Here is a 26,822-nt window from a genome sequence, read left to right as displayed (position 1 = left end):
TTACCACAAACCGCTGAAATAACAAGAACATAGCAATATTCATGTTGTTAACTTAGAAGTTTACTCTACAAAACAAAGCAATACACATCAGTATTATATACGTGTTAAAAATAATCAAAATACAGAATTCATCACTGAAACAAAAAAATATAAACTTAAAATTCCGTATAATGCTACTTTTTGGGATCCTGTATTAACACAAAAGCCGGACTATTTTTTGTCAAAAATGTCGGCATTATATATCATAGAGAAACTAGAAAAACGTATTGTCTTATTATTAACTGCACCACAATAAATATGGCCGTTTTCAGACAATTAAATTGAGCACGTGTATAATTAAGAATATTACGCGTGTCGATTGTTCTAAGAGTATAATGTAAATGTCAGCCGCGTGGTTCGCGCTGTTTGGCATCACAATCGCAGCTACGTGAGATACGTCATAACACACGCCTCTAGTGAGATACGTCATAACACACGCCTTTAGATAGTGAGATACGTCATAACACACGCCTTTAGATAGTGAGATACGTCATGACACACGCCTCTAGTGAGATAAGTCATAACACACGCCTTTAGCGAGATACGTCATAACACACGCCTCTAGTGAGATACGCCATAATACACGCCTCTAGTGAGATACGTCATAACACACGCCTCTTGTGAGATACGTAATAACACACGCCTCTAGTGATATACGTCATATCACACGCCTCTAGTGAGATACGTCATAACACACGCCTCTCGCGAGATACGTCATATCACACGCCTCTAGTGAGATACGTCATATCACACGCCTCTAGTGAGATACGTCATACCACACGCCTCTAGTGAGATACGTCATAAAACACGCCTCTAGTGAGATACGTCATAACACACGCCTCTAGTGAGATACGTCATAATACACAACTCTAGTGTGATACGTCATAACACACACCTCTAGTGAGATACGTCATAACACACGCCTCTAGTGAGATACGTCATAAAACACGCCTCTAGTGAGATACGTCATAACACACGCCTCTTGTGAGATACGTCATAACACAAGCCTCTAGTGAGATACGTCATAACACACGCCTCTAGTGCGATACGTCATATCACACGCCTCTAGTGAGATACGTCATATCACACGCCTTTAGTGAGATACGTCATAACACACACCTCTAGTGAGATACGTCATAACACACACCTCTAGTGAGATACGTCATAACACACGCTACTAGTGAGATACGTCATAACACACGCCTCTTGTGAGATACGTCATAACACACGCCTCTAGTGAGATACATCATAACACACGCCTCTAGTGAGATACGTCATAACATACACCTCTAGTGAGATACGTCATAAAACACGCCTCTTGTGAGATACGTCATAACACACCCCTCTAGAGAGATACGTCATAACACACGCCTCTAGTAAGATACGTCATAACACACGCCTCTAGTGAGATACGTCATAATGTTCGCCTCTTTATTGATACGTTCTCTTGACACAATCAACTAGGGTAAGATTCCGTACTTATATCACGCACTGTTTTGGAATGTTTTGATTTAACAATCAAAAGCATAAAATACAAAGAGCACATGATTGTTCTTTTCGGTACGATAATACAATTACACAAAAAGAAGTAGTTTACATGATGCGTGGGCTCATTAAAAAGGATAAGGACTATAGCATACCTAGACCCTTCTGCAATGCCGAGCAGCGGCGATGGACCAATCAGCAACGAGCCTAAACACGCGCCTAGGAATCCCAGGATCAGGAGGGGTCTCTGATCGTTCTGGGAATACACGATATGTGAGGTACTAGATCGTATTTTATCTTAACCCATTTATGCATAGTGGACTCTCCCATCCTTCTAAATTGGATCAATTTATTTCCAAAATTAGGGATGTCTAGTATATTTATTTCTATATTTAGAATATTTCTTACAAAAATTCCTTTAAGCAAACGGCGCAGACCCTGATGAGACGCCACATCACGCGGCGTCTCATCTGGGTATTCGCTGCTTGCCAAGGCATTTTTTCTAGATGCTAGGCATAACTGGGTTAACACAGACTGAACAAATATTATCCGTATTACTCACCACTTTATCAGACACCCATCCCCAAAGCGGCGAGGACGCGGAGTAAGTTGCCGCCAGGACGAGAAACACCACGCCGATCATTTCCGGTTTAAGCTTGAACTGTATGGCGATACAGGATAAATTTAAGCATCATCAACATGAACACAAATACAAATAGATGATGCAGTGATAATCATATCATATTATATCAATATCACCTTCCAGACTTTTCCTTATCACGATATGAGCTTAATATCACGCCATCTACACAATTCTCATTGGCTGTTTGACGTCACATGCTGACCCCATATATTCTATATGGTGTCAGTAGACTATATGGGGCAGTAGAAAGTCACATTCTGACCCCATGTATTCTATATGGTGTCAGTAGACTATATGGGGCAGTATAAACAGTTTTGTTATTGTTATATAATGTTCTTGATTTTAATATTTTCGATAATACTAGTTATACAAAAACGTTGTTTGTCCTTGTTTATTTGATGCGATAGAAAGTAGTTGGCGCGATATAATCGTTACAGGGTTAGTTGCTGACCCGATACGGGATATACGGTTCTGTGGAAAACCATATCGGGGCAAGACCGAACCGTATATCCCGCATCGTCGGATACCCACAGCTGCTGATTACGCTCCGCTCATCTATCTATAGGAATGGAGAGTAACGTAGTTAATAGGCCGGGAGTGTCCGACGATGTATATCCCGTATCGGGTCAGTAACTAACCCTGTAACTGTTAATATCGTGCGCAAAATATAGTTGTGTGTGTGCGTGCGTGCGTGTGTGTGCGTGTGTATATGTGCGTGAGTGAGAGAGTGCGTCAACAAATATGGCCTTACTTACCTTTCTGAGGAAGGGTTCCAGGATTGGGTCCAGGATTGACGGCACGACAAGGCTGCAGACCACTGTAAGGCAGACCAGGAGAGTCCTCATCTGACACATGAGACCCCTCGGAAGGCTCTTCTTGCCCGCCTCTTTCGAAAGCGTCTGACAATCTGAAAGAAAAGTAATTAATAGACATATGGATCTACCTATTAACCCTTTGAATGCTGGGAAATTTAATAGCATTTTCTTTGATTAAAAAAAAAAAGAATATTATCAGAATAGCAAACAGTTTGGATCCTGATGAGACGCCACGTTCTGTATCGTCTCATCTGGATCCAAACTGTTTGCAAAGGCTTTCAAAGTTCGGTTCCAGCACTGAAAGAGTTAAATCGTGTTTCGATAAATCGGTCATTCCTTTGTTTGTCTGTTGGCCGTACGTTCGTTAGATTTGTTTGACATTCCAGAGCTTCTTCTGGAACTGGACATCTTAAACAGCGTATGTGTCTGCTATATCGCCAAATTCACTTTTTGAACAAGGTTTAATGTTCCACTGCCGTTATTTTGTGATATACCTTAATATGAGTTTTATTATTTTGATTTCGTTTAAATGAAATATTAGTATCTCTTACTATTGGGCTATAAGGAACTTGTAACATAAATATATATCTAGTTCATGTCTTTTCTAACACTTTGATTTTAAAATTGCCGTAACCGTACCTGACGCCGAGGTGGGTACTGCATACGCCACCAATAAAATTGCCGTAAACGTACCTGACACCGAGGTGGGTACTGCATACGCCACCAATAAAATTGCCGTAACCTTACCTGACGCCGAGATGGGTACTGCATACGCCACCAATAAAATTGCCGTAACCTTACCAGACGCCGAGATGGGTACTGCATACGCCACCAAATAAATTGCCGTAACCTTACCTGACACCGAGGTGGGTACTGCATACGCCACCGATAAAATTGCCGTAACCTTACCTGACACCGAGGTGGGTACTGCATACGCCACCAATAAAATTGCCATAACCTTAATTGACACCGAGTTGGGTACTGCATACGCCACCAATAAAATTGCCGTTACCTTACCTGACGCCGAGGTGGGTACTGCATACGCCACCAATAAAATTGCCGTAACCTTACCTGACACCGAGGTGAGTACTACATACGCCACCAATAAAATTGCCGTAACCTTACCTGACACCGAGGTGGATACTACATACGCCACCAATAAAATTACCGTAACCTTACCTGACACCGAGGTGGGTACTGCATACGCCACCAATAAAATTGCCGTAACCATACCTGACGCCGAGATGGGTACTGCATACGCCACCAATAAAATTTCCGTAACCTAACCTGACACCGAGGTGGGTACTGCATATGCCACCAAAGGTATGCACAGCATCCCTAGGCCGCCGACAGAGACGAACGGAAGTGTGAACCCGCCCAGCTGAAAACAGTACGAAAAAAGTCCTATAATATCGAAAACAAATGTACACATTTACAGATTGCCTATATTGTTAAATCCTATCTCTAATATAAATATAAATAGGTTTTACCTATTGGCTGTAACGACATTTTGGGACAGCCCTTTCATATTTGCCGTAGAAGTAAACTGGCGATGAAAACTTTGTTATCATAGTAATGCACTCAGTAAACCAACTAAAACTCTTCCTGGACCTTTTTAACCCATTTATGCCTAGCGTTTAGAAAAAGGCCTTAGCAAACATCTGGGTCTGCGCTGTTTGCTTAAAGGAATTTATGTAAGAAATATTCTAAATATAGAAATAAATATACTATACATCCCTAATTTTGGAAATAAATTGATCCAATTTAGAAGGATGGGAGAGTCAACAAGGCATATATGGGTTAACCGATCGAGATCTTATTTGGAATGGTTCTGTGGGTAACTGACAGTTATTGTACTTGACTCAGAGGCAGTGAAAGAAAGGCTGTATCAATTACTTCATAACCGATTACACACAAGTTATATTAAGTGGTAGAGTTTTTAACTCGCAAACCTCTGATCGACGTTTTACCACGTTAAGTTCATACAGGAAATATTTGCAAATGACACACGCCAGAAATGTCGCTAATCATATGCAGCCCAGTTGGATATTCAAGTTTCGGTCTTGAACTGTCTGACATTAAATGCAAATTGTTACACATGTGTGTAGACAGACGTTGGTCGCTTAACATTAACATACACGATGAAAATTAACATTACATATAGTAAGTTTAATTCATATTTTACTCAGAGTGTGAACTAAATTTACAAGCGAATTTAACACTCAAGTTCAAGTGCTCAGAGCTCAAAGACATTTGCACAATCTCGATATTTTGTTTGTTTTATTTGATGTCATTGCTGACTAAACACGCACAATATCCAGGACACTATTTAAACAAGAGCACCGCCTTGCGGGTGCAGACCGCTCATCTATTTTTCTTTTTAAAGGTGAAGGGACCTTTCTCAATACTTCAATCACAAAGGAGGGAGGGGTGGGGTGGAGAGGGGTGTATAGTATAGGGGTGTGGTCATTTATTACATTATCATCTCAAAATGCAAAAAAAAAATTTTTTTTTTTTTGGGGGGGGGGGGGATTCTTGGGTAGGATGGTTGGACGGTATTTCAAAAATAAAAATAATAAAAAAATATTTGTGTTTTTTAACCATGTTTCAAACAAAAATATAATTATTTTTTTTCGGGTGGAGGGGGGGGGGGGGGGGGGTCGGGGGGGGGGGTATAGAGTGAGGGTGTGGTAATTTATTAGATGCTCTTTAAATAAAATGAAAAAAAAAACACTTTATTGGGGGGGGGGATTCTGGAGTGGGGCGTGGGGGGTGGTTTGGGTGGAGTCTATTGTGGTATGTCAGGTAAGAGTTGTTTTGTCCAAGTATCAATTAAATCTGATCATAAATAAAGAAGTTATGGCAATTTTAGCAAAATTTAATAGTTTGACCTTGAGAGTCAAGGTCATTCAAAGGTCAATGTAAAATTCAACTTACCAGGTACAGTACCCTCATGATAGCATGAAAGTATTTGAAGTTTGAAAGCAATAACCTTGATACTTAAGAAGTAAAGTGGATCTAAACACAAAATTTAACCATATATTCAAAGTTACTAAGTCAAAAAAGGGTCAAAATGACAACCAGAGTTATGCAACTTGTCCTGTACTGTCCCTAATGATAGTTTGCAAGTGTTCCAAGTATGAAAGCAATATCTATGATACTTTAGGAGTAAAGTGGACCAAAACACAAAACTTAACCAAATTTTCAATTTTCTAAGTATAAAGGGCCCATTATTCTGTCAAAATGCCAGTCAGAGTTACATAACTTTGCCTGCACAGTCCCCTTATGATAGTTAGTAAGTGTTGCAAGTATGAAAGCAATAGCTTTGATACTTTAGGAATAAAGTGGACCTAAACACAAAACTTAACCAAATTTTCAATTTTCTAAGTATAAAAATGGCACATAATTCTGTCAAAATGCACGTCAGAGTTATCTAACTTTGCCTGCCCAGTCCCCTCATGATAGTAAGTAAGTGTACCAAGTTTGAATGCAATAGCGTTGATACTTTATGAGAAAAGTGGACCTAAACACAAAACTTAACCGAACGCCGACGCCGACGCAGACGCCGACGCCAAGGTGATGACAATAGCTCTTTTTTTTCAAAAAATAGATGAGCTAAAAACGAAGGTGAAAATAATGACCATACACGATAGCTTGCTCAAGAATCGGCAAAATATGATTTACTTATGTCTATTTTATCTTACGGGTTGGACACTTTCCAAAAGCCATGCATGCATATTGTTTTCCCATATAGAGCAAACAATTTCTTATTGGAAAACACTTTTGTTAAACATACGATTTCCATTTTTAGAATGACCTTGCATTTGGAATTTTCGATATTTATCGTTGAAAATGTTGTTTACAAAGTGGGAGTACTCTGCTAGCTTTGTAATTTAATTAATAACATCAAACAAATACAATGGGTTTGTCCGTTCCAATTTTCCAATTTAAAAAAATGTACAGTGTATTGAATATTTTCGCAATTAAGAAACTACAATGCTGGGCGCACCACAATGTTGTGACCTGCATTGTTTAGCCGCCTACCCCGTATAGTACGCCGCCCAAAGCTGACCCCGACAGCTGACCTATCAACGAGAAGATCTCAGTGAAGCCCTGAAACAAAACAGTTATAACTGGATATACTGGTATGTGATAAGAAATGTATCATCATCATCATCATCATCATCATCATCATCATCATCATCATCATCATCATCATCATCATCATCATCATCATCATCATCATCACCACCACCACCACCACCACCACCACCACCATCATCTTCATCATCATCATCATTATCATCATCAATTATCATCATCAATCATTAATCATCATCATCAGCAGCAGCAGCAACATCAGCATCATCATTATCATCATCATCATCATCATCATCATCATCATCATCATCATCATCATCATCATCATCATCATCATCATCATCATCATCATCATCATCATCATCATCATCATCATCATCATCATCACCACCACCACCACCATCATCATCATCATCATCATCATCATCACCATCATCATCATCATCATCATCATCATCATCATTTTTAATAACTAAAGGATCTGTTTATGTCGCTAATTGTTTATATCATATAATTATTTATTTCATAGAATATGTTATATTGGTACAAAAATAGTCTGTTCATTTGCAGATTTTTTAGGACAAACACACAGCTTAGTTGGCCTTAACAGTTAAACAGAACACACTGCGTATAGTGATACAAGTTACTTTCAAATGTCTTAAAGATGCTGGGTCTGTGATTCTCTGGGTCTGTTTTACATTCCTAAAAGTATCTAGCATTGGCAATAATGAAGTTTTTATTCAAGCGAAGAAATACTTATGAATACAAAAATCTGAAACCGTTTTCTGGCTGTCATTATTACATTTGGAATCAATGCTTGGGCGATAAAGTATTTCGTTAGCTTAACAGACAAAAAGTTAAAGATGATCTTGAACAATAGCAATTGGCAATGAATAACTTTCGGAAAATATGCGTTTATTTGCAAACAATGGCTGTTATTTTACAGGCTGAGAATATGTAAACGAATTACACTTTAAAATCCATTAAGCATGAGACAAACGTTCCGCCTGTGTTTGGCCTTATTTGTTCGAGTAACTGAAGAAGTCGTTTGTAATATGGTAATTGAACGGCTTCATGCAAAAATGGGTCCTATTGCATATGTTGCCAACTTATGAGACCACAATCCTCGCTTGACTTTATAGAGGACATGTATAACCTGACCAAACTGCGTGATTGCGCAGGCTAGTTTTGAGATAAGCTGACTGAATATGACAATAGACCCATTTTTCGCATGACGCCGCTAATTGAATCCGCGATTGCCATGTATCCACAAATGATCTGACCAGTCAAGCAAAACATTAACTGACCAATTATTGCTTTGTTTTTCATTGCTGAATAATAGCCGATATTTTTGTAATCCAAGCATTTACTAAAGCAGATCCGCTGAGCAAACGATGTGGAACTTGAAAAGATACTTTTTCGTAAATTGGATATATGATCACGTGACTCCGACCATTCTCCGTCAGACAATGAACTCCAATCTTTCTGAATGGAACAATTTTAAATATAAGCCTGGTGATCGGTTGTAAAGAGAATATAACAATTAAGTTCTGTTAACCCATGTATGCCTAGCGTCTAGAAAAAAGGCCTTTGCAAACAGCGTAGACCCAGATGAGACGCCGCGTGATGCGGCGTCTCATCAGGGTCTACGCTGTTTGCTGAAAGGAATTTTTGTAAGAAATATTCTAAATATAGAAATAAATATACTAGACATCCCTAATTTTGGAAATGAATGGATCCAATTTAGAAGGATGTGAGAATCCACTAGGCATAAATGGGTTAAACACGCTATGTACGTACGAAAATGGTTGAGACGTTGTCAGGGAACGAATGGAAAAGCAGCGTATACGAGGCGGTGGAGGTGCACGCAATACCGATGGACTTGAACACTTGGAGACTAAACGCCAAGGCTACGAATGCGCCATTACCGCTGTCTGTGGGGACATAGGTCAAGGCCCTAATGTGCAAATAGACCATGTGAACCGACAGAACTGTGTGGTGTTGAATACTAGATACTTTTTAGATAATATACTATTTCGAATTGCAACCGAATCGGACTGATATCAACACATAAGCGCATTTCAGTCTGATTTTTATTGCAGTTCAAAAAAGCATATTAATCATTAATATGCTTTTTTGAACTGCAATAAAAATCAGACTGAAATGCGCTTATGTGTTGATATCAGTCCGATTCGGTTGCAATTCGAAATAGTATATTAAATGTCACGTTGACCATGTTTTCAAACACCATTTACTTCTTCAAACTACACACGAATTGGCAAACCAATCATAAACGTTTTAAACCTGAAAATAATATATATATGATGTATGAGTGTTAATATATGAGTCGCGTTCTGAGAAAACTGGGCATAATGCATGTGCGTAAAGTGTCGTCCAAGATTAGCCTGTGCAGTCCGCACAGGGACGACACTTTCCGCCTAAACTTGATTTTTTCCAAGAAAATACTTTCTTTAAACAGAAAATATCATAAAAGCGGAAAGTGTCGTCACTGATTAGCCTGTGCGGACTGCACAGGCTAATCTGGGACGACACTTAACGCACATGCATTATGCCAAGTTTTCTCAGAACGCGACTCATATTATTATATTATACAAACTTATTCGAATTAGTCAATGCCTAATCTAAATAAAGTGCGTTAAGGACTACAGCTATATACACAGATGTGCACGATGAGTGTGTCTATGAATTGAAACATTTACAATCTAAAGATTATAATTTGATTCGAAAAATTATTAAGATAGTTACAAATCCATAATGTACATGAAAAATGTTTGTGTTTATGATTTAAATGAATAAAAAAAAAACGTTCACATATAAAGTAAATAAACATCTTGCAAACACGTCATCATTTTACCGACCCAAAAAGCACGGTACATCCACTGAAGAGTAATATTCCGGCCAAGAACATGAACTTAACACCAGTATGGGAGACCTAAATGAGGACATGAGAAACGTGTTGTGTTTCAAGCTATTATGATCCTTGTTCTTAGAAAACTGGACTTAATGCATGTGCGTAAACTGTCGTCCCAGATTAGCCTGTGCAGTCCGCACAGGCTAATCTGGGACGACACTTTCCGCTTAAACTAGATTTTCGGTAAAAAGGGACTTCCTTTAAACGAAAAATACCATTAAAACGGAAAGTGTCGTCCCTGATTAGCCTGTGCGGACTGCACAGGCTTATCTGGGACGACACTTTACGCACATGCATATTGCCCAGTTTTCTCAGAACACGACACATATCATGCTCATTGGACTTCCAATCAATCAAAGGGACTTATAACAAAGGGAATTATAACCGCTTTTGTGGTGTTTCTGTAACCATTTAAGTAATCAGCCTATTTTTCATAAAAACGTACGTTCGGATAAACTTTCATGATTATTCGGCAAACAATATTTCTTCCATAGTGTTAATATGGATGCATTATAGCCATATAACTAAAACTGTCATGCCTTATGGAGTTTATGTTGTATGTTAGCAAAGAACTAGGGCAGGGACAAGTTAGACCTCGGGGACATGTAGAAGGCCACCATGCCATGTAACATAATCAGTACGAAACCTCTGGGCTGTGAGGTTTCAAAGGACGAGATTTTTTAAGTTTACACTATATACATATAACAGAAATAAGTAACTCTAAGGGAATGGCAAAAGTTTTTACCCAAAGGGGCGCGATTCAAACCTTTTTGGTAGGGAAAACTATTTGTCCTCTACACAATCTTTGGGCCTTGAAACTTCAAAGAATAAGAAGTTTTTAAAGGTTTTACTCCATAAATATAAAGGGAAACAACTACCTCACAGATTATTGCTTTTACTGACCGGTGGGACGTGTTTTGTACAAACTTCGTTGAGGACCACCATGTTATTGCCAAACACCAATCAATTGGGTCTTGCGGTTACAGATAAGATTTTTTCGCTAGGTGTATATCCGGAAATCAAGCATCCTCGAGGATGGTGACTTTGAGACCTAGGGTATTGTTTGAACAAAGTTTGTAAAGGTCGGGTTAACAATGTTTTTTCTCAAATATTTCATTTTTGAACCTTGTCGTTCGCGAGTAGAAGCTTTTAACAGTTATTTTACTACATACGTATGTGACCTATGGGCGTGGTCATTTTCAGCCCCAGTGACATGATGTGAAAAAACTTAATAGAGGACTTATAGAAGATGTAACACACCAAATATTGACCTGTTTATGTTTTAATAGCTCTGATGACCTATATATATGCAACACACTTGAATAATTTGAACAACTGTGAAAGAGTGAGAAATTAAGGTATCAACGCACCTCACAAACTGATGGACGACGGTGCTCATGTTAGCTAATAACATACAATATCTTAACAGATTTATTGATCATTTAAGTTTCAGTGTGTAAAGCATGACAATTCTGGCAAAATGTAAAAATCAGAGAAAGAAAAACATTATTTTTACAGATCTCGACAGAAAGATAAAAATGATCATGGCAAACCTCTGTGCATTTTCAGGACTGAAAATATGGCTTATAGAGGCTTCGTACTTTAGCCCTTTAAGAAAAACTAGCCCCCGCCCCCCCCCCCCCCTCCCCCTGGTGGCCATGTTTTTCAATGAACCGGAATCATTTTCAAACTCAGATGCATTAAGAGTAATTCTGACCAAGTGTCATGTAGATTGGACTAAAATTATTTATTCTCGAGGGTATTTTTTAACCATGTTTTACTACAGCCATTTAAAGAAGCTCATCCGGCCATAGGCGGCAATCTTTATTAACGAACTGGAGCATTTTTTTTGTAGTCAACCGAGTTATCATTAGAACACATGTTCTTGAATATTGTAATATAAATGTCACTTCTAGTGTGTAAGCAAACTTTGTTCTTTAGTTTTACCTAGTGACCTAGTATCTGACCTCACGTGACCCTGTTTCGAACTTGGCCAATATAAGATTGAGAAAAATGTTTTGACCAAATTGCATGAAGATCGGACAGACATATGGCCTTTTGAATGTTAACAATGTTGATGATGACGAAACACAAATCGCTGACAGAAGGCGATTATTTAAGCTAACTATCAGCACGTTGTGCTAAAGTGAGTTAAAAATAATGCATACTTATTATTCAAATAAGCAGACAAGCATAAACTCTTCTGAGAAACATGTTTAAGTTATCGATTTATTAACCGATTATTAGCAATCGAAATCGTGAAAAAACGCTTTCCATCGATAGTTTGGAAAATATTCGTATTGCTAATCTAGCGTTTAAAATACGCAATTTATAGTATTTGCCGTAGTGGTACAGTGGTTACTCGTATGCCTTCGCCCCTCAAGTTCACGGGTTCGAGTAACTGTGAGGGTTGAGTTTTTTATTCAACTTTGTTTTTCTTCCTTTCATAATAAATTTAGACATTTCATATATGTATTTATATTTATATTATAATTATTTGATGATAATAATAATTGTATAAGTAAAAACAACTGTAAACGAATCCGTTTAAGAACATAAACGGCATACCACTACAACTAAAAAAACACAAGCTCCCACAATCATAGCATCGTATATTTTAAAATATTCGCACTATCGTTATTTATCAATAAAAAGGCAACCATTATTTGCCTTTTGTGCTTGGCGTTTACACAAGTCGCCCTCGTGGTTTAATAATTACGAAATAAAACTCGACATGTTTCGATTTTCAATTTTTTTTGTTTTCACCGATGAGCATTAATAATATTAATTACTTCTAAAATATACAATGCCTGATGTGACTTTATGAAAAATAGGTTGCACGCGTTTATGGAACGAAGTGTGTAGTACCCAAAATAAGGGCGTAACTAGCATGTACAGAGACTTGAAAAATGAGTCCTGATAGCGAGTTTTTAACGATAAACATTCTCCAATAAGATTTTGTAAACCGTGACGTTTAATAAATGGTTGAGTCACAGTTTAAATAATTGTTAATGTGCCGAAAATCCATCCCGACAGTGTATCACTTACCCCTTTACGTAATGCCTACAAAAAAGATTTAGTGGGGGAATATTATTTTTTGTGTATTAAATAGATAGAAGATTGAATGAAAGAAAGAAAGAAAGAAAGAAAGAAAGAAAGAAAGAAAGAAAAAAAGAAAGAAAGAAAGAAAAGAAAGAAAGAAAGAAAGACGGACGGACGGACGGACGGATTAAATAGATAGAAGATTGAAAGAAAGAAAGAAAGACGGACGGACGGACGGACGAGCGGACGGGCGGGCGGGCGGGCGGACGGACGGACGGACGGACGGACCGACCGACCGACCGACCGACAGACCGACAGACCGACAGACAGACAGACAGACAGACAGACAGACAGACAGACAGACAGACAGACAGACAGACAGACAGACAGACAGACAGACAGACAGACAGACAGAAAGACAGACAGACAGACAGTTTATATATTTTTTTCGAGAAGCCTTCGGCCTTCAAGAATACTTCATACACCACTGAATTTATTTACCGAAATGGTAATTTACAGTACCTTGAGCAGTCCATGCAGGCTAATCAGGGACACCATTTTTCGCTTTTATGAAAGTTTTCGTTTAAATGAAGTATCTTTCAGTCTAGGCGGAAAGTGTAGTCCCATATTCGCTAATTCGGACTACATACGCTAATCGGGAACGATACTTTAAGCACATACATTAAACCTAGTTTTCCACGCACGAGGCTCATTTACGCAAGAAGGGATTACATAATTCATATATTGATGTCGACGCTTGGTACGATATTTTACAAAATATTATTAAATCATTCCGCAGCGTTCTACGATTGTCATCGAACATAAATGTCAGTTCTTAGAAGTTTTTAATGTCACGTATGACGTACAATAATGCAATCGTTCAGTTCAATATGAATTTAGCATACAAAAGACAACTTAATCTTTATAAAAAAAAAGTTCTTGCACGGTAACCTTAAAAACTAGGTTCCTACCACCCTTCCCCCTTCATTAACAGGTGTGAAGTAACATGTATTGAATAACGCAACACCATGAACACTGCAAATACAATACGACATTAACCCATTTATACCTAATGGACTCTCCCTTCCTTCTAAATTTAATCAATTTATTTCCAAAATTAGGAATGTCTAGTATATTTACTTCTTTATTTAGAATATTTTTTTTACAGATATTCCTTTAAGCAAACAGCGCAGACCCTGCGCATCATGCGGCGTCTCATCTGGGTCTACGCTGTTTGCCAAGGCCCTTTTTCTAGACGCTAGGCAAAAATGGGTTAACATTTTATACAGTAAGAACATCCAGATGAAAATGCAAAAAAACACACTCTTAAAATTTTAACAAAACATACGTCCATGATTTAAAAAAAAGTGGTAAATAACAACAACATCTTCCGGAAAAAACGGTGCCATGATATAGAAGCTGAGAAACATCAGGAGGTCCACAAGAGACGTAATGAAGATGGCGATTTTCTGCGTTCTTGACAGCATACATATCGATAGACCCTTTGATGACGTCGACGATAAGTCGTCACATTGCGCCATTATATGGTTGCTATAGCAACCTACACTTCAAACAATGAGAGTGATTTCCTGTTGCCAACGAGTTGCTGGCGCCCAATTGTCCGACTTTAGTTGGTTTTGTTTGTCCGACTTTAGTTGGTTTTGTTTGTCCGACTTTAGTTGGTTTTGTTTTTCAAAAATTAATAAACGTTTTGCTAGGATCCCCTCTGAGTTTTTTTTATTATATATTATATTCCTTTAACCTATTTAAGCCTAGTGGACTCTCCCATCCTTCTAAATTGGATCAATTTATTTCCAAAATTAGGGATGTCTAGTATATATTTATTTCTATATTTAGAATATTTCTTCCAGGAATTCCTTTAAGCAAACAGCGCAGACCCTGATGAGACGCCGCATTATGCGGCGTCTAATCTGGGTCTACGCTGTTTGCCTAGGCCTTTTTCTGGACGCTAGGCATAAATGGGTTAAAAAATTGCCATTAGTCATTCGTCGTTGCCGTGCTATGTAGATTATCAGTCACGAAATGAAAACAAGATGCAAACTCAATGCTTTTCACACGTCATTAGAATTAATAACTCAAACTTTGAAAACGTAATTTTTTGATAATGTAAACTGACGTGGACATCGAGTCAAATTACATTTACTTAACATATTACGTTAACACTGCCACGAACTTTTTTCCAAGATGAAATACATCAGCATGAAATATTCTTAACACCGTAAGTCCATAGTACACCAGAACTAAGAAGAACATGTGTAAACGATCGCTCAAGATCTAAGGTGGTCAGTATTTTCAAATCAAAGGATTATGTCGTTCATTCAGTACAATAGAGATAAATTACTGCATTGTTCAGGTGTGGATATAAAATTGATAATACCGGACAATCAAACTCTATCACTATTGAAATCATACAGTATCTTGAAATACAGAGGCGCCCGGGGCGGTAAACATAAAAGCCGGATCTCAATTGCTTGATTTTGCGGTGGTAAAATGTTAACCTGCATTAACTAGTGGGCTGGGTTTATCTGCCTGTGATTTGCTGCTAACATATAAACTTGATTTGAGTCATTCGCTTGCGACTGGCTGAGAGAAGTTCATAACCTTTCAAGTGGGCGGTGCTTAGCATTTGCAGGGAAATTTGAATTTCAAGCAGACAACAAAAAACTTTTTCTGTAAGTCAATAACTAAATAACTTTCAACCACCAAATTACACATACATATTGTTTGTATTCTAAAGTATAATTATGCCAAATTTAATTGGAATATATATTAAATACAAACTTAAATATTATGAAAATAATCATTTTTGTTTTCTGCTGTTAACACACTAGTGTACAACTGAAAAGAAGACATTTTGTGAGTTTGGGGCCCTTTTATACTGCTTCTCCGGGGTTTATAAAGCCGGATCTCAATTGCTTGATTTTGCGGTGGTAAAATGTTAACCTGCATTAACTAGTGGGCTGGGTTTATCTGCCTGTGATTTGCTGAAACGAAATCATGACATAAACCAGGGTGTTCACTTGGAGAATATTAAATAATATACTACCAAGAGAAATTCCTACAATAACAAGTAACTTGTCAAATACAGCAAAACCTCTGCAAACCGCCCAAAAGACGACCATTCATAGTAACCTTATAAAAGTCAAAATTGGAGCTAAAATCACCGTTAGTGGGCAGACAAACATCAAAATATGCAACATAAATCCTAGATCTGTAAAAAAACAAGACCCTGTCTCTCAACGATTTTATATCAACTAATGAGTTTAATCTTGTAGCCATAACAGAAACCTGGCTTGGCACATCGACAGATAAAACCTGTTTTGCCAAACTCTTATCTGAAGGCTACCAAATAAAACATGTACCACGTCCCCGTGGTCGCCGTGGGGGCGGAGTTGCTTTAATACACAAGGCTAGCATTGAAATAAAAGTCTTGACTTCAACTAAAGACAAACAATTCACTACCTTTAAACACATGGACTGTAGTATACATATTGAAGACTACTCTCTAAGATTAGCTGTAATCTACAGACCACCTTCATCAAACGACAATGGCTTGAAATCAAGAACTTTCTTAGAGGAAGAATGGTCCCAGTTTTTATCAAAATATGCAATAACAGATAAAAACATCATTTTGACCGGCGATCTGAATTTCCACCTTGACGATCCGTCTGATAAAGATACTCTAAAATTCAATAACATTCTCCATTCTTTTGGTATGATGCAGCATGTAAAAGAGCCAACACACGTACGAGGACACACTCTGGACGTTGTGATCACCAGGGACACTGTGGATACGGTATCCAAAGTAGTTGTTACCGATCCTGGACTTTCAGTCGGCTCAGGAAACATTTCTAAAGACCATTATGCCGTCATCTTTAATGCAAGAGCATCAAAACCAGCTCCGGTAAGAAAAACTGTAACCTTTCGGAAACTACGAGAGATCAATATTGAAACATTTAAACAGGATATCACAGAGTCAGAAATACAATTTGAAAATATAAATGACCCTGAAACCCTTGACCAAACTTATGATACTAAGCATTCATATTTGGTAGACAAACATGCTCCACTAAGAACAAAATCTATAACCCCGCGGCCGACTTGCCCGTGGTACACAGATGAGCTTCATGACTCTAAACATATCAAACGAAATTTGGAAAGAAAATGGCTAAAATCGAGACTCACTATTGATCATGAAATTTAAGAAACCACTGCGCCAAAATGAACAAAATGTTGACAAAAGCACGCGTAGATTTTTATTCAGATAAAGTAACATCCTGTGGCCGTGATCAAAAGAGCATGCACAAAATCACAAAACACTTACTAGATGGCCCATCTGAAATAGCTCTCCCGTCTGGCAAAACATCCGATGAGTTAGCACAAATTTTCAATAAGTTTTTCATAAATAAAGTTGAAGGTATCAGAAAAGATATCCCTGAACATGCCCTATCTCAAGCAAATTCAAAACATAGTAATGATAATAACCCAACAGCAGAAACATGCAGTTTGACACATTTCCGTCCGACAACTGAGGAAGAAGTTGAAAAAATCATTATGCATTCCCCAAATAAATCTTGCGAGCTTGACCCTGTTCCAACTTGGCTCCTGAAAGAATGCAAAACTGAACTGCTACCAATACTGACAAAAATCATCAATCTTTCGATGGAAACAGCAAGTGTGCCAAGATCCTTTAAGACATCACGTATAAGACCTTTATTTAAAAAGCCCACCTTAGATAAAGAAACACTACAAAACTATCGCCCGGTTTCGAATCTGCCATATGTTTCAAAATTATTGGAGAAAGTTGTCAGCAAAAGAATAGATGAACATTTGACAGAGAAGAAAATTTAATTCAGAAAATCAGTCTGCATACAGGAAGTTTCACTCAACAGAAACAAGCTTTATTAAAAGTTCAAAACGATGTCCTACAATCATTAGATAAGAAAAAGGTCACTGTCTTAGTTATGCTGGATCTCTCTGCCGCTTTCGACACCATCGACCACATAACCCTTTTAAGCCGCCTCGAACAACAGTTCGGCTTTGCTGAACAACCACTACAGTGGGTAGCTTCCTACCTATCTGACCGCTTCCAAACGATGAGCATTGACGGCAAGGTATCGAAACCAGAGCTGCTGACCTTCAGCGTACCCCAGGGATCTGTGTTAGGCCCAAAATTTTATACTATGTATACTAAACCTGTTGGGGAAATTTGCAAAAAACATGGACTCGGGCATCACTTCTACGCCAATGACTCGCAGCTCTACCTTTCCTTTGAACCCACCGATGGAGCAGCCCAAGACGAAACACTAAATCGAGTCGAAAAGTGCCTCCACGATATCATCTTGTGGATGAATACAAATATGCTCAAACTTAACACCGACAAAACCGAGGTCTTTGTATTTTCAAGTCAAAACAACGCCAAGTACGTAGATGGGTTAACTATTAAAGTAGGGGACTCGACAATTAAACCATCGCAATACGTAGAAATCTCGGTGTTTGGTTTGATTCAAGAATGAACATGGAACACCATATTAATGCTATAAGTAGATCATGTTTCGGTCAGATTAGGCAAATAGGTCACATCAGGCAATATCCTACACCAAATGCCACAAAATCATTGGTCAATTCACTTGTCATGTCTCGGCTAGACTATTGCAATCCACTGCTGTATGGAACACAAACATCAGCTGTCAAGAAACTACAAAATGTTCAAAACACTGCAGCGCGTGTTATCACAAGAACATCCCGCTATAGTCACATAACACCGATCCTAAAAGAATTACACTGGCTCCCAGTAGAAAAAAGAATCCACTTCAAAATATTTACCAATGCGTTCAAAGCCTTAAATGGACAATCGCCTGTATATCTGAAAAACCTACTTGAAGACTACGAACCAAGGCGAAACTTAAGATCAAAGAACGAAGCGACTTCATTAGTGATTCCAACGAAGATTAAATCCGTATCATACGGAGAGCGAAGTTTCATGAACGCTGCTCCCATACTCTGGAACTCACTTCAATCAACCATTCGAGGTTCTTCAACACTGAATTCATTCAAAAAGGCACTGAAAACTCATCTCTTCCTCCAATCTTATGCAATATAAGCAGTGGTTTATTCAATTCATTATATAAAATCTCAATCATCATGAACTGAATAAACCCTTTTAAAGGAAGCATAATTATTATTTGTTGTTTTACGTAGTACTTATTGTTTAAGTTTTAGATTTTATTGTTTCATTAATTGTCTTATAGCTGAACACATAGGGTAGTTTTATAGTGTTGTGTTGATCATTCTAATCTATGGTTACTGTGCATGTTTTTACGTAGTACTTATAGTATAATAGAGTAGTTTTATAGTATAATTGAGTAGTTTTGATCGATTTCTTTTGAAACAGTGTTGCAAAATGTATTCGTATCTACGATACGTCAAATGTTATTATGTAAAGCGCCTTTGAACGTGCACTCTTGCATGAAGAGGGCGCTTTATAAATCCGGTATTATAATAATAATAATAATAATTTTAAACGTACGCAGAAAATGTTGTAAATCATTGGACGCATCGGTAAACTTATGTAATCATGCCGCTGAGGGTAACACAAGATTGTCTCACAACCTGCATTGCTCATATCCGTAAGTACAGTAGCTTTTCACGTGTGACACTGTACTACACAAATAATCATAATAAATAATAATAAATGATTACGAGACCAGCATGTTTGTGTGTGTATTTCGAAGTTTATTAGGTCCCTAAGCGCCAGAGGCTACATTATGTGTGGACCCGGTGTGTGTCCCAGAACTCGTACCTTATAAAAAAATTCCAGATATTTAATTGCAACTGAGATTTTTAATTTTGGTGTGGTTTTTGCTGTGAGTGATTGTGGGACGGAGAAAACCGGAGAACACAAAGGAAGCTCCACCTGTTTGGTATGGTGAGCGCCAACCAAACTCAGATATTGTGTAAAGAGATCAATTGTGACTCGACTTGTAATTTGTTACCAGAATAATTGTTTTACTTCGCATCCGCTTTTGTAAATGTGCTAAGTTATTAGATTGTTTAATCTTTATAGAATGGTGGTCGTCGCATAAGCATTACAATTCGAAAACAACAACAACACAAATGCGTTACGAGTGTATTTCCTGTTCTATCTTAACCCATTTATGCCTAGCGTCTAGAAAAAAGCCTTTGCAAACAGCGTATACCCAGATAAGACGCCGCATTATGCGGTGTCTCATCAAGGACTGCGCTGTTTGCTTAAAGGAATTTCTGTAAGAAATATTCTAAATATAGAAATAAGTATACTAGACATCCCTAATTTTGAAAATAAATTGATCCAATTTTGAAAGATGGGAGAGTCCACTAGGAATAAATGGGTAATCCACGTGACAAATAGTATGTTTCCGTATTCAGCGAATACCGTATATGTGACATACGTCAATACTTACAAACACAACCTTTCCCAATAAAAATAACCATACAAATTAACCCATTTATGCATAGTGGACTCTCATATCCTTATAAATTGGATCAATTTATTTCCAAAATTAGGGATGTCTAGAATATTTATTTCTACATTTAGAATATTTCTTACATTAATTCCTTTATTCAAACAGTTCAGACCCTGATGAGACGCCGCATCATGCGGCGTCTCATCTGGGTCCTCGCTGTTTGACAAGGCCTTTTTTAGACGCTAAAAAAATACATTTATTTTATCGACACATGCATATTTTAGACAAGCATTTGAATTCAGAGTAAATCTACTTTTCTCTATCAATCAAAAAACCACACAACGACATGAATATATTAAGTATACGACTAACATGTACAACCTAAACATGCTAATTTGCTTCTAATATTTCTTAAAATGCCACACGACTACAATAATTTTAATACTGAATGTGTATGATTGTACAAAATAAGTTCCCGATCTTATAAACATAATTTTATACGTTTTTTATTAACCGCATTTATAGTATTAATTTAATTGTTATATATGTCATCCAGTCAAAAATATTTTATGCGCTAAAATGAAAAAAAAATACCAAAGACCATTTATTTATAATAAAAAGTCGCGTTACTTTTGTTGTTTTAAAATCCAGCAAATTATGGTTTTAAATCATGCTATTAAATCAGTAAGCTGAAATTGTATTCAGAGATTTATCACATCGAAAAGAATCCTGCTGCCCTGTGTCTGCCTCATTACGCTTTCTCTTAGAGTAATCTCTGCGTGAAGGTTTAAGTTTAAGATTGAACTAGACTTCCCTGTAAGGGGACGGTTAATCCGGATTTCATCTCACACAATACACCCGGCCCCGCAGGGGTCACGCAGAGTGCAGCAGCCGCTGGTCGTCTTTTAACCCATTTATGCCAAGTGGACTCTCCCATCCTTCTAAACTGGATCAATTTATTTCCAAAATTGTCTTGTATATTTATTTCTATATTTAGAATATTTCTTTCATAAATTCCACTAAGCAAACAGCGCAGACACTGAAGAGACGCCGCATCATGCGGCGTCTCATCTGGGTCTATTCTGTTTGCCAAAGCCTTTTTTCTAGACGATAGGCATAAATGGGTTAATGTATTTTTTAATGTTAACGTTATTGCCTTTGTTGTAACGAATAAGATGTTGAAGATGAATTTCATTTTGTTTGTAAATGTCATTTATACGGGGTACGGACATTAGCCCTCTAGGACATTAGCCCCTAGGACAAAAGCCCCTAGGACAAAAGCCCCTAGGACAAAAGCTCCTTCAAAAAAGTGCACGCTAGGACATTAGCCCCAATGTGTTTTAAAACGTCCAAAACTTTTTATAAAGTAAGTATTTTTATTCATTTTTTTAAATTTCATATGTAAATACAAACAATTTATTGCTTGTACCACACACGTAAATTTTAGTGTGTTTTTTTTACAATTTCTTTACTATGTTTTCTTTGGACTCTATTTATTTTGCAAACATTTCTGACACCATCTAGAAGTCTAAAATTACCTTACAGTTAGATACATAAGAAACAAATTGTGTTGTTGTTGCTGTTTTTTTTATATATAAATAACCCATTAATTCCATTAATTAAAAAAAAAGTTTGAAATTAAATACCTACAAAATGAATGTTAAATAGGTTGGGGCTTATGTCCTAAGGGGCAAATGTCCTAGGGGGCTAATGTCCAAAGGGGCTAATGTCCTAGGAGCTAATGTCCCAGAGGGCTAGTGTCCTGCACTCCCTTTATACATTGATATTAGAAGAAATTATCTAAAGAAATGCTATTATATTAGGCCCAGAGGGCTAGTGTCCTGCACTCCCTTTATACATTGATATTAGAAGAAATTATCTAAAGAAATGCTATTATATTAGGCCTTCTGTTTATAAATTCCACCCTTTGCTCAATAAAACGAATAAATTTGAACTTATTAAATTAGCCAAATTTGTAAAAGGAGCTCTGATTTTAAGAAATAATATTTATAATATTGTTACTTTACTTCAAATAGTATTCCTCCGTATATAATAAGTACTTTACCTAGTTTTTTCGTAACCGTATACGATGCTGCTTATGTTTATATTATTACTATGTTTATCTCTGTGACATAATTGTATGTGAAATATCTGGTGTTTAGACAATGTACACTGTGCAAGTCTGAATTAATATTTGTCTTGTCTTGTCTTTAATGTAACGACAAAGAATGGTGTTTGCAAAATTCAATAATTGTCATGGGTGGATGCGGGTGTGTCAGCATTTTGGGAGTTTTGTGTGAGATGAAATTGAAAGGAAAATAACTGTTTTCTGTATGTATGATTTCAATATAAAACGAAGTTCTTGTCACATTTCGCCAAAATGATTTGTGTATGGTTTTCGATGGAAAAACGCATGTTTTAAAAATGTGGGTTTGCCTATATAAACCACGTTATTTGTAGACACCCCGCGACAAGGGTTCCATATTGTTTTTGTAAAACAAAACAACTTGTTTGAACAATGGCTTTCCCATATGTATATTTAAGTCTAATTGTATTTTGCTTCATCGAAGGATCCAGTGTTTTTGAAAGTATTTTCGTTGGTTATATTTTATTTCTCAATCACACAAAAATAAAAAATAATAAAAAAAATAAAAAAATAGATAAATAAATAAATAAATAAATAGATACTTGATGCATAACAGATAGATTAGTTAGATAGATAGATAGATAGATAGATAGATAGAGATAGATGGATAGAGATAGATAGATAGATAGAGATAGATAGAAAGAGATAGATAGAGATAAATAGATAGATAGAGATAGATAGATGAATAGAGATAGATAGATAGAGATAGATAGATAGATAGAGATACATAGATAGAGATACATAGAACGATAGATAGAGATATAGATAGATAGAGATATAGATAGATAGAGCAAGAGATCGATAGAGATATCACCGGTGGTTCAAATTATAAAAATCTACCCCGTCCGATTGTAGCCAAATTTAAAAACTATAATGAACGTGAAAAGATTCGAAGAGCGGGTATTCTACTAAATCAAAAGAAGTCAGGCTGTTATATTAATGAACAGTTTCCATCAGAAATAGAGGAACGTCGAAGACGATTATTTCCAATTATGAAACAATATAAAAGTGATCCTATGAATAAACTAAAGTGCAACCTAGTGCGTGATAACCTGTACATAGGAAACCAGGTGTAAAACTTAGACACGGGGTCGTTTGAAGTACCGAGGCCAAGATCGCGGACATCTTATGAAAAGCCGTCACTGCAACAAAACACCCACAAAATATCTATGTGCCATGGAAACAACGAACGAAAGTGCCCATCGATTTCCGAGGTAAAAATAGATTCGAAGTATTGAACAGTGACCAAGCAGATACGCCGCAAAGGCGCAGGCCGCTGATTGAACGCTCGCCCCGATCCCATCTGGACGAAACAGAACTTAAGAGGCCCCGGGAAAAAAGAGAGCGATTTATCGCCTTCCACCGCCCCTGTACAAGTTCCCGAGATCCTCGAGCAACCCGAGCCAAGTATCACACAACGTTCTCAGTTGAACACAACTGTGCATTAGGACGCACAGGGAGAGAACCGATGCACTTTACACAACAATAAACACGAATCAGTTAGTCGATGTGTGAGAGGATTAAAATTTCTCTCGTTGAACGTTTGCGGACGGAGATCGAAACAGCTTTGTCCAGAGTTTTATTCATTTTTATGCAAGTACGATATTGTTGGTTTACAGGAAACTAAAACCGACGATTATGATGATTAAGAATAAAATGGGTTTAAAATGCATTTTAAAAACAGAAAAGAATTCTCTGTACGTAAATCAGGCGGAATATGTCTCGCTGTTAAAAACGATGTAAGCAAATATGTCACAGTTATTCAGTCAAGCAGTAAATTTGTATTGTGGTTTAAACTGCCCAAACGTTTAACAAAAATGACGTTATACTGTGCGGTGTAGTATATGTACCGCCTGAAAACTCTGTGTATGTAAACGATGATCCGTTTTCCGATATCCAGATAGAAATTGATAATTTTAGAGATAGATACAGTAATATATGCATGTTTGATGATTGGAATAGTCGTAACAACAGTTAGCAGACTATGTTAAACCTGATCATGATATTTTTTTGTGAAATCCTGTTACACATGTATGTGCTGTTTAATCTGACTGATCCATCGAGAAACTTGACCGAACGTACAAGTAACGCAGAAACTGCGTAATTGTTTTGTTCAGATGGACGCCCTGCAGTAATGCTATTATTATAATAGCTTAAAGGGGCCTTTTCACAGATTTTGGCATTTTTTTAACTTATTCATTAAATGCTTTATATTGACAAATGTAAACATTGGATCATAAAAGCTCCAGTAAAAAATCAAGAAAAAAATTAAAAAAAGGAAAAGAACATTGCCCGGAGCAGGTTTCGAACCAGTGAGCCCTGGAGTCCTGCCAGAGTCCTGAAGTAAAAACACTTTAGCCTACTGAGCTATTCCGCCAAGTACACATTTTTGACGTATTTTATACCTTATATAAGCAATCTTCGTAGTTTCACAAAATTTAACGACAAAAACAGAACTCTCCAAATTATTCAATCGTTTCGCGTTGCAACGCTTTATAATTTTTAGGTTTTAAAATCGTCAAAAGATGCATATAATGGCTATATTAGAGCATGGTTAATGTTCAGTATTACTGTTTCCTCACAAATATCATAACTAAAACGAAAACTTACGAATCTGAAACAACTTTTTCCAATTTTGTCAATTTACCAAAGCGTGAAAAGATCCCTTTAAGCGTTTATTCCATTTTGAAATGCTGTTGTTAAACTAAAACAAATTTTAACAAACCCTTTGGGTAAATACAAGTTAAACACAATCACAATCGATTTTGTTAACAATTAATCCACCGATACTTTAATACCTAGGTCAAACAAATTACATTTCATAAGATCGGAGTACTCTATTGAAGTCATACCATTAATACCAGTGTAATGACAACTCAACTACTAGTATGTTAAATAATAGGATAAATACTTTTATTATGAGAACGGCAAAATGTAAAGAGATTTCTCGCCGCATTGAAAACGTTTTGATTGAGAATCTAAACAGTTGCCGTCTGCGGCGTCTATTAAAAAAAGTTTGTAATCGGTATGGTCATGATTTTAATTAAATGAAACTAATTGAACATTTGCATACAACATGTGAAAATGCTCATTCAGTCCCGATAAACTATTACTATAAATTCCTAACATTGGGCTCAACTGAAAATGCATATATTCGATGCTTTTCTGCTACAACAATGCGCGGAAATAGCGTGAACACGTGCAATATCAAGTAAACATGTCATGTCCATACTTTATTATTATTTTTTTTTTGCACAAAAATGCAATTTACAGTTCGCGAACGGTAACTTACTGATGACTCATATGACACTTGTTATGTGATTAACCAATAAAGGTTTGTTTCTCAGAGCGCGATTCACATATTACTTCATTCGTCATCTGAAGCAAAATACAAAATATTATAAGTAAATACATAGATTAAGTATGATAAAAATAAGGTGATGACAGAAGTTAACAAAGAATATAATGATAAGTAGAATACTTCAATTGATAATGACATTGCTCATTCATCAAATATTGCTATAAGGATAGAAGTAAACACATTAAGTATCCATTTAACATTGATATTTATTACAATCTATCAAATCCTACGATAGAAATTATTGTACATAACTACATTTATTTGTTTCTAAATTATTCCGTTAACAATTTGGATTGTTCATTCGTTCGTCCGTCGACTCGACTAGGACCACTCAAGTCATCTGTGGGTCTGGGACTGGCTTTGTCTGTGTGTGCGCAAATGGCTGCTGAGGCCGATCTGGGCCCGTATTCACCAACCGATTCTTAGACTTAAGAATACAGAATAGACTTGGAACCAAGAAAAATGTGATCAATGTTTGAATATATACAGGCCTCCACTGGTGATTATGTCATTAACAAACTGTTCTATATGAAGAATAATATAGACAGAGATGTTTACTGCAGAGTTTGACTAAAAATTAAAGAAATTCTTGAATATTCTAATTAAAAGAATTTTCTTTATTCTTAGACTTAAGTCTAAGAATTGTTTGGTGAATACGGGCCCGTGGCACGGAATATTCTTGTACAAAGGGGAGGAGTGGGACGTCTCCAGTTGGGCTTGCAACACGGGCGTTTCAGGCTTGCCTCTTCTCTGCCGCAGTTGTTCTGTTCGCCTCATACATCTTGGCGCCAT

The 26,822-nt window shown here is 37.1% G+C and overlaps 1 protein-coding gene across 1 annotated transcript; it reads right to left on the bottom strand.

Annotated features, from left to right (window-relative positions):
- On the bottom strand, positions 1 to 26,822 carry LOC127857323 (uncharacterized). Its single transcript, XM_052393729.1, has 8 exons — positions 26,688 to 26,822; positions 7,027 to 7,095; positions 4,270 to 4,363; positions 3,676 to 3,909; positions 2,923 to 3,074; positions 2,087 to 2,185; positions 1,680 to 1,780; positions 1 to 13 (listed from the first exon to the last, which is right to left on the bottom strand). The coding sequence occupies exons 1-8, from the start codon at positions 26,820 to 26,822 to the stop codon at positions 1 to 3; spliced, it is 897 nt and encodes a 298-aa protein (XP_052249689.1).

Source organism: Dreissena polymorpha, chromosome 14 (genome assembly GCF_020536995.1).
Source record: "Dreissena polymorpha isolate Duluth1 chromosome 14, UMN_Dpol_1.0, whole genome shotgun sequence".
NCBI lineage: Eukaryota > Metazoa > Mollusca > Bivalvia > Myida > Dreissenidae > Dreissena > Dreissena polymorpha.
This window is presented reverse-complemented; position numbering and strand designations above follow the sequence as displayed.

Excerpts from the sequence above, each read along its gene's own strand:
- LOC127857323 (XM_052393729.1), bottom strand. The coding sequence starts at position 26,822 with ATGGCGCCAAGATGTATGAGGCGAACAGAACAACTGCGGCAGAGAAGA. Across the intron at positions 3,910-4,269 it reads AGTACCCACCTCGGTGTCAG|TACCCACCTCGGTGTCAGGT; the intron begins GTTAGGTTACGG and ends TGGCGTATGCAG. Across the intron at positions 1,781-2,086 it reads GATGGGTGTCTGATAAAGTG|AACGATCAGAGACCCCTCCT; the intron begins GTGAGTAATACG and ends GTGTATTCCCAG.